The sequence below is a fragment of the Vombatus ursinus genome, unplaced genomic scaffold (assembly GCF_900497805.2).
Source record: "Vombatus ursinus unplaced genomic scaffold, bare-nosed wombat genome assembly UNPS02014778.1, whole genome shotgun sequence".
Lineage (NCBI taxonomy): Eukaryota > Metazoa > Chordata > Mammalia > Diprotodontia > Vombatidae > Vombatus > Vombatus ursinus.
In genome coordinates, this window is record NW_020954556.1 from 57444808 (window position 1) to 57454976 (window position 10169).

A 10169-nucleotide genomic window follows, 5' to 3' on the forward strand; every position below is an offset into this window, starting at 1 on the left:
AATTATGGGGGCAACTAGGTGGCACAGTGGATAGAGCTCCAGCTTTGGAGTTAGGAGGACCTGAGTTCAAATATAACCTCAGGTACTTGACACTTACTAGTTATGTGACTTTGTGCAAGTCACTTAACTCTAATCACCTCACCAAAAAAGCAAATTAAAAAAAAAAACAATCTAATTATGTTATCAAGGTATTAAAGAAAAATTCTGCAGTTAAGAATCTTTGTTGTGGGTTTCTGGGAAGAGGCACTGGAAAATAAGTGCCCCACTTCCTTCTCCAAGATATGACTCGGTGCATTTAACAACAAAAGGCTTAAATTCACTTGTATGTGGTTTCTTTTTTCCCTTTTGGCAAGGAAAAAAGTCTATAGATAAAATCCTGCAGACTAAAAACACACAAAGGTTGCTGTGCTCAGAAACTCCCACAGTGAACAAGGCAGTCAGGAATAGCCTACATCAGATCTAATGACATGAAATGACTTGCATAATCCTTTGAAGGGTTCTGATTTACTCCCAAATTGGCTCCGAGGCTTCCCCACTGAGCTGTGAGGAAGGGACATCACCTATATAGTTTTAGCTTCTGAAAGAAAGGAGGGTGAAAATAACCCCATCCACATACCGCCCTTCTAGGCCAGCTAGCTGGAGGGAAAAGGGCATCTCAGCTATATCTGGAGCCTGCCAGCTGGCCAGGAAAGCAGGGAGCTCCATAGGAGAACAGGCTGCCGGAAGCTTACTGCTTTAGAGACCTGATCCCAGCATACCTTTGCCTGTGACTCAGAAAAAGAAAAAATCAAAGAGGCTCCCTGGAAAGGGAGAGAAAACGTCACACAAGCCTTCCAGCACTTTCCAAATGTCTCTGTACATCTATGATCCTATGAATAGTTTTCCTAGATTATAAAAGCACCGTAAGCACTGAACTGCCTACCAGATGCACTTAGAGAAAGTAACCAACAGGACAGAAAGTGGGTCCTTAGAACACTACCTGTGATCAAGCCTGAAAAATGACACAGGGGCAGCTAGGTGGCACAGTGGATAGAGCACCAGCCCTGGAGTCAGGAAGACCTGAGTTCAAATCTGGCCTCAGACACATGACATTCACTAGCTGTGTGACCCTGAGCAAGTCACTTAACCCCACTGCCTAGCAAAAACAAAAACAAAAAAAAATGACAGAGAAATTCATTTTATTTTCTGTTTGTTGTTGTTGTTGAGTCATTTCTGTCACGTTCGACTCTCTGTGGTCCCATTTTGGGGTTTTATTGGCAAAGATACTGGAATGTTTTACCATTTCCTTCTCCAGCTCATTTCACAGATGAGGAAACTGGGGCCAACAGGGTTAAGTGACTTGCCCAGGGTCACACAGCTAGTAAGTGTCTGAGGCCAGATTTGAACTCAGGAAGATTCCTGACTCCAGGCCCAGCACTCTGTGCACTATGGCGCCACCTAGCTGCCTCTTATTTTCTGTTTACTTTGGCTCACTGGGGATCATGGTCAAGGGATAACCTTTTTTAGCTTTACACATCTTCCCCGAAAGACAAAATGACATAGTGGAAAGAGTGCTAGATCTCATGTCAAAAGATCTGAGTTGGAATCTCACCTCTGACGCTTATACCTGTGTGTCCTTAGGTAAGTCACTAACTTCCCTAGGTGTCAGTTTCCTTATCTGTAAAATGAGGGGAGGTTTGAGTAGAGGGCCTCTAAGGCCCATAGGTAAAATGGAAAGAGCTGAGGGACAGGGGCTACCCTAAGACAATTAAATAGCTGTATGACCCTGGGCAAGTCACTTGACCCTGTTGGCCTCAGTTTCCTCATCTGTAAAATGAAGGGGGAGGTTAACTAGATGACCTCAGAGGTCTCTTGAAAGCATGGAAAGACTGATTGAGGCTCTGGAGTCAGAGGAAATGAGCTCAAGTCCCACTGAATACACTTCATTTAACCACGCTACACCTCAATTTTCTAAAACTAAAAAAAAAAATGAGGCGGCTGATCGAGGTGGCCCCTGCAGTCTATCTCCTGCAGCTCTACATATATGATCCTACCAACCTTTCCATTCCAAATCTAAGCTTATGTTCCTCTAGTAAAGGCAAGACACCAAAACCCTGTAACCAAATGTCTGAGCTACTGGGGCTCATAATCACCAATGGGAGAAAAAAGGCCTGTTCCAGTCAACAGAAGAAAGGACCTACTGTGTTCTCATTGTAACTGCTTTTCACCCAGCACATACCTAAAAAATTACCAACTACTGACAGTGCTTGTGGAAACAACCCCACGGTTTAGTTCTCCACCAGCATTTTCCCCTAAGAAGGGCTCCTCTGATAGTTTTTTGAGAAGAGCAACAGATGGGCATAGCACTTAGAAAAGGGATATAAATGTATGTTGACAGATGCACCCAGGGCCATAAAAAGGTGACTATTAAAGTATGTACAGGAGAGGGATGTCATATTAGAAGGGACACAATGTGGTTTGGTTAAAATTAGACAGGCTGTTGAGGAACCTGAAGCCAATAATTAAGAAAAGATGCTATAGAAATGTAGTTTTTTTGGTCAAGGCAGTTTTAATCTAAAATGACCATTATAAAAATAACCAGTTGGCTCTTAAGGGTCTTGATCCTGAGAAGAGGCACCAAAAATCAATAAAATGTTGCACCTTGGAGACCTGTTTGTGGACACCCTCACATATCCAAAGCACTTTTATTTCTTGGTGCAATGTGACTTCAGGCAGGAGAAGACTGATGATTTGGCCAAGCTTAGCCACTGACTTTTCAGAATCCCCAGCACTTTGGGGCCTCCATCTGCACAAAAATAATGTTCTCTCTCTGGGAGTAACAGATGAGTAAGGAGCTTCAATTCTCTAGAAAGACAGGTCCTAAAGTATGAAGCAGTAGGGGAGAGGTTGTCAAACCAAGAGAGTTGTGAAACAGTTGTGGGAAAAAAATAAATCTTATTGATTGAAGGAGAAAGGGCAGCTAGATGGTGCAGGGGATAGAGCTCCAGGCTTAGACTCAGGAAGACTCATCTTCCTGAGTTCAAATCCAGCCTCAGACACCAGTATGACCCTAGGAAAGTCACTTAACCTTGTTTATCTCAGTTTTCTCATCTGTAAAATGAGCTGGAGAAGGAAATGGCAAACTGCTCTAGTACTGTTGCCAAGACAACCCCAAATGGGGTCATGAAGAGTCAGATGTGACTAAAAACAACTCAATTCTTAAATTGATGGAACAATTCTTGTTAGTAGAAACCAAAGGGCTTGTCAAGCCACGTGCACCATCCTGTTGTGGTCCTATATAAGGTAACGTTTAGTCTAGCCTCACTTAAACAGCCATCTAGTGTTACCCCCAAAATATGACCACACCATCAATCAATCACCTCATTGCATAGAAGCTTAGAATCATCTCAGTTAGGTGGGACCTCAAGTCATCTTCTTTAATCTCTGACCAGCATAAAATACCTAGCCAACACCCCACATTCTACCACATGGCCCAAATACTTTTTACATCTCAACAAAACATGACTTCATTTCCGATGAGAGCAGGAGTTTTAGCTGAGTGCAGCCAATGACTTTTTGTCTCCTTTTCTTTTTGGTGAGGTAATCGGGGTTAAATGACTTGCCCAGGGTCACACAGCTGGTAAGTGTCAAGTGTCTGAGGTCAGATTTGAACTCAGGTCCTTCTGACTCCCAGGCCAGTGCTCTATCCACTGTGCCACCTAGCTGCCCCTAGCCAATGACTTTTCATGTGGCGCTGAGGGATGTTACAGAATCTCAACACTTGGGTTTCTGAAAACTTTGTACAAAGATTATAATGTTTCTCCACCTTTCCTCCTCCTTTTCCTCTCATCTTGGAGTCAGAAGACCTGGGTCAGAGTTATGGCTCTGATTTAAATTTACCACTTTAAGCAAGTCAACCTCACTTAATTTCCTCGCCTGTTAAATGGGGATAATACTTGCCCTGAATCACAAGGCTGTTGAGAGTAAAGTGATTTTTATAAAAACTAAAATACTATAAAAATGTGAGTTACACCATTCAGCAGTGAAGTAAAGACCCACAGAGCAGACAGACACACACACATACATAGATGCCACAACCATAAGACGTTTAATTTTAACAGATGAGGAAACTGAGGCCAACAGGGTCAAGTGACTTGCCCAGGGTCATACAGCTATTTAATTGTCTTAGGGTAGCCCCTCTCCCTCAGCTCTTTCCATTTTACCTATGGGCCTTAGAGGTCCTCTACTCAAACCTCCCCTCATTTTACAGATAAGGAAACTGACACCCAGGGAGGTTAGTGACTTACCTAAGGGTAATATGAACCAGGACCAGCTCCATCAACCACAAACTGGCTAATACCAATCTCCTATTTCTGTTTTTCCTGACATGTCACTAATAATGCAATAACTTCTCTGTCTAGGGAAGGCTGCCCCAGTTAATACCTAGTCATCACAAAAAGAAAACATCAAAGGAAGACACACATCACTGAGACAAATAGAAAAGCCTCTAAATCAGGCCTTGAAAACTGGGAGAACTTCCAGTACCACCAAGCTGCCAAACGAAGTCTATTTATCTCTGCTTCTCACAATTATCCCTAGCAGCTTTGATAAACACCATGCTGACAGCGACTGAAATGGTAGTATATCTCTCCTTATAATCTCAGTTGTTGGGCCAAGTACACAATTTTCATGTTCTAATTTTTGTTGGGTATAGAAATTCTAGGCCTCCTCCTTTAATGTCTTCTAGAGCTCAAGATAGGGGTGGGGAACCTGCAGCCTCGAGGGCCTGTAGGTCCTCAAGTGCAGCCCTTTGACTGAATCCAAACTTCACAAAACAAATCCCCTTAATAAAAGGATTTGTTCTGTAAAACTATTGCTCTGTAGGAAATGATGAGGGAGATGGTTTCAGAGAAACCTGGAAAGACCTGTAGGAACTGATGAAAAGTGAAGGGAGCAGAACCAGAAGAATGTTGTACACAGGAACAGCAATATTGTAACGATAATCAACTGTGAAAGACTTAATTACTCTGATCAATGCAATGATCCACAACAATTCCAAAGGACGAATTATAAAAAAAAAAAAATGCTATACACCTCATGGACTCTGAGCGTAGATTGAGGCATTATTTTTTTTTTCCTTTTTAACAAGGTTAATGTAGGAAATGTCTTGCACGACTTCATATATATATAAAATGGGTATTATATTTCTTGACTTCTTGATGGGCACGGAAGAGAAGGAGATGGAGAGAGGGGGAGAGAATTTTAAACTATGAATTTTTTTTAAAAGAAAAAGATGATTCTTAAATACTGTTCCGGATTTCCAGTTAAGATGGCCTTATGAAAAATTACAGAGAGGGGCAGCTAGGTGGTGCAGTGGATAGAGCACCAGCCCTGAAGTCAGGAGGACCTGAGTTCAAATTCGGCCTCAGATCAAACACCTGACACTTACTAGCTGTGTGACCTTGGGCAAGTCACTTAACCCTAATTGCCTAAAAAAAAAAAAAAATTAAAAAAAATTTACAGAGAAACCCAATTCCAGCAAACATTTGAATACAGCTCCAAAAAAGATCAACCATAGAGAAATCTGAAAAGACACAGAAAGAAGTAAGCTACTCCATCCAGTCTGGAGCTACACCGGAAAAGAGTGGAAGCTGATACAGGGGTTGAATTAAGGAAGTCGGTGCCAGCTCAGCTAAACCAGCAGTAGAGGAAGGAAGACCACAAGAGGAAATCATGCATACTCCAAAAAGCTGGCTGGAAGCAAATAGAGGCAGAAAGGAGGGAAGGCATCCCAAACTCCCTCAAACAAAAAAGCCCCCCTGGGCAAGGGTAATATGAACCAGGGCCAGCTCCAAAAATCAAGGGGCTTAAGCCAGATCCCATGTCAGAAGCAGGGGAGAGAACCAGACTACTTGGGTCACTGTGCAGGAATACAGCACCCATTTGTACAGTCAAAGAAATGGAAGGAGGCAGGGCCCACTCAACATGTGAGTTCCAGGGTAGGAATGGCTGCATAAGAGGCCTAAGACCTGTCATCTCCAACATCCCACTGGGGCCAACACTCAAATGAGGACTGTGTGAAAAGAAGGAGAAAGAGACCATAGTGGGGCAGTAGGAGACTGAGAAAGGAGCCAGGAATTTAAGCAAAGAGTGGGGTCTAATGCTACCATTAGATTATAAATTCCTTGAGGGCAGGGTCTGTCTTCTGCCTTTCTTTGTACCCCCTGGCACAGTTTCTGACCCACAGCAGGCACTGACTGATTGAAAACCACTTCATCTACACTGGCAGAGGCAGTGGCCTTCTTACAGTGGGGATGAAACCAAACAAAGCCTATCCTATTGCAGAGGGGATTTTCCTGAACACAAAATCCCAAACCAAGAACTGAGGCTGAAAATATGAATAAACAAAATAAACGTTAACATAATTAAGAAATATTATGGCTTAAGGGAAGCCCAGAAGATAAACCCAGGAGAACTGAGTAACCCCACCACAAGGAAACTCAGAACAAAATGGCTATAAGAACTATAAGAGTATGTGGATGAAATAAATGAGAATTTAGGAGGAAAAAAGTGAAAGGGAAATAGGTTAGAAGCTGGGGCAACTAAGTGGCACAATGGATAGAGCACTGGCCTTGGAGTCAAGAGGACCCAAGTTCAAATCTGGCCTCAAACACTTACTAGCTGCATGATCCTGGGCAAGTCACAACCCCTGATTGCCTCTGAAAAGAAAACAGGATAAAAGAAAATAGTTCAGAAATTAGGAGAAAAATACTTTAGCTTATGCAATGGACAGAACCCTGGGCCTGGAGTTAGGAAGACCTGAGTTCAAATCCAGCTTCAGATACTTGCTAGCTGTGCAATCCTGGGCAAGTAACTTAAGCTCAGTTCCCTTAGCACCTCCCTGAGGGTTGCTGTGAGGATGAAATGGGATGATTGTCAAGCACGCACTTACACATAATAAGTGCTATGTAAATGTTAGCTATTATTATTGCCCAAGCTGCAGATTCCTTTAAAAATAGAAATAGGGGAAACATAACATGATGTCTCCATAAAACAATAGGAAGAATTAGAACAAAATCAAGAGACTGAAAAAATAAAATGTATAGTATCTTTTATCAAAAACAACTGATCTAGAAAACGGGTCAAGATATAATTTAAGAAATCATAGGATCCCCTGAAAACAATGAGCAAACAAAAAGCCGATAGGCCACATTTCAAGAAATCACAAAAGAAAACTGCCTAGATCTTAGAATCTCAATCTTCTCATCTGTGAGACTCAACATTCTGGTCCCTTCCAGCTCCAAATTTATGACCTTCTTTCAATGAAACTTGAAAAAGAACATTTACTCTCCTGCTTTGGTGGGACCTGCTTCAAAGGGAGATCAATGAGCAGCCAGAGATTACACCCTCCCTCCCAACCACCTTAACTACACAGATCACTTGATACTGGGGGCAAGACGGGAGCTGGGATGTTCTGTCTGAGTTACTTCCCTGGAACCATCCAAACCCAGGCTGGCTAATCAGAGAAAAGCCTCAACATTGGCTGGATCGGTTATCAACGGCGTGCCTTGTGTACACATGGGCTGACATAATCATCCTGGCCCATACGGGCAGAACTCTGTGCTTTACATAGAAATTCCCTGATGAAGACGCTCCTGTGAGAGAAGTATTACAAGCATTATTATTCTCATTTCACAAGTATGGAAACAGAGATTCAGAGAGCGCATCAATTATGTGATGTAACCCCCACACCTCAGCTGCCATCTCCCTCTGCCATTGGCCAATTTTCCCCAGAAACTCCATTTAGAGGAAGGGCGCAGATCAGTCATCCTTCGGTACCTCCTTACCCTCCAAAACCCTTCTTTCTAGTTCCCCTCTTATGCTACGTCTTCCTCTATTAGAATGTGAGCTCTTTGAAGGCAGGGCTGTCTTTCTTTTTGCTTGTATTTGTACCCCCAGAATGTAGTATGGTGCCAGGAACACAGTAAGTGCTTAATAAATGCTTGTAAATGATTAATTTGCACAGAATCATGTAGTTATTAGGGGATAAACTGAGGCCAGGTCCTCTTATTACAAGTCCAATGCCCCTTCCACTACATCACATATACACTGCCTCTATCGTCTTGGAAAATTAACTCTCTCTTTACCAAAGGAACCATCCAGATCATCTTTTTCAAAGCCTTGACATTATCCTATTTACATGCCTCTGATGTCTTTTAGGCCAGAAGTATCAAAACTCAAAGCCCACAAAACTCCCAAAATACAATCCAAACCATAAAATGTAACTGGAAAATGTTGAACAAAAAAAAAGTAAAAATGCAACACAACATAGATAATGTTGACTTGTGGTTTTCTCAGTCAATATGCAGCCTGCAGGTAGCCTTGACACTATTGTAATAGATAACCATAAGCAAAATTAGAAGGCTAGTGAAGTATGATTTTTACTATTTCTTCTCCTCTCAGTGGGTCCAGTGTTTTCCTGCTGCCCCTTGCCTAGGGAAGGCCTCTGACCCAGGCCCAACCTCCAGATCTTTCCTTTTCTGCTATCAATACTTACCTGTTCTATATCCCTTTCTTTCACAGACCATGCACTTTGTCAGGCTGTAATAAGGAACAAATCTTTCCTACTGAAGATAATTAGAGTACCTACCTCCTGGGGTTGTTGTGAAGATCAAATGATATAATATTTGTAAAAGCATTTAGCACAGAGTGCCTGGCCCAGAGTAGGGGCTATATAAATGATTACTCCTTTCCCTCTTCTCCCCTGACTCCACCATGCTTGCTCAGTGCTAAGGAGGAGAATTGCTACACCTCCCTAATAAAGGATCACAGAATTATGTCTTTAAACTTGGTAGAGCCCTCAGAAGGCTTCCAATACCCCCATCTCATAGATGAGAAAACTGAGACTCTGAGAGTTCCAAGTCACTTATTCAGAGTCATACAGGGAGGACATGACAGGACTGGAATTCCTGACTTCAAATCTAGCACTCTTTCCATTATATGTATATATTTTTAGGGGCCTTCTGGAAATAATGCCTTCTGGTACAGTGGAAAGAGCATAGGATTTGAAATAGGAAAGGCTTCTTCTCACTACCTGTTTTGACTCTAGACAATGAATTAATGAACAATTATTTATTAAGTGCCAAGCATTGTGCCAGGTGCTGGGGATAAAAGGACAAAGAACAAAACAAACCCTACTTGCAATGAGCATACATTTACTTACCCCTTTGTAAACTCTGGGTCCGTTTCCTCATCTGGAAAATGAGGCAGCTGGACTTGATTTCCAAGATCTCTTCCAGCTCTAAAATCCTAAGATGTTCTAATGATGGAAAGCTTAGGTACTCTGCCAGGACACTGGGAAAAGTGCTTTGAGACAGGCTAGGCTTTTGTTGATCTTTGTATCACACCATCACCAGCCGTGCACACACACCTCCCTCTCCGCACCAAAGAAAAAAAAAATCACCCTTGAATTTACTAACCAGTAGTGATCAGGTTATCATCAACAGGCAAAAAAGCTTCAGCATCTATACAAACTTCGTGATTATATATATTCGGAGAGCCCTGGAAGAAGAAAGAAGAAATGAGAGAAGGTGGTGGAGAAAGGGATTTAACATTTAATCTTGCTTTATATTTGTTTTATAAACTTGATAGGGGAAATATGATGGTAATCAAGGCCTTACAACATGTGAGGCAACGACCATCATCTTCCCATTCCTTTAGTGCTAGTGGAGGCCCATCTTACACTGGGGCCGTCTCATAAGTAGAGTAACCAACCAGATTAGAAAATGCTTTTTGATACCATCAGCCACATGAACTTTCCTGCCTAGATGCAACTATGCTACCAAGAGGTCAGAAACCAGAGTGGTTTTAAAGTATTTCTGACTCCTGATTAGATAAGTCTGTAGCTGACTTTGCTCCCTTTTCTCACAAGCCACCCACGAACTGAAGAGCACGGGTCAGTCAGATCCAACGATGATATGCCCCAAATGACCTGCTTTTTCATCAGCACCATGCAGGCTGGAATGCAATCAATCATCAAGCATTTATTAAGCACCTATTATATGCCCAGCAAAAAGGACAAAATTAAAACAGGCCTTGCTCTTAAGGAATTTATATTTTATTCTGTTGCAGGAAACCATACACACACACACACACACACACACACACACACACACACACACACACACACA

General features: G+C 42.2%; 1 protein-coding gene across 1 annotated transcript in view; it reads right to left on the reverse strand.

Moving 5' to 3' along the window:
- The window catches only part of GALM (galactose mutarotase), a 59305-nt gene that overhangs the window by 29716 nt on the left and 19420 nt on the right, over nt 1-10169 (reverse strand). Inside the window, exon 4 of the mRNA XM_027865336.1 lies at nt 9459-9540. Within this exon, the coding sequence (XP_027721137.1) occupies nt 9459-9540 (82 nt within the window). The remainder of the gene's footprint in view (nt 1-9458; nt 9541-10169) is intronic.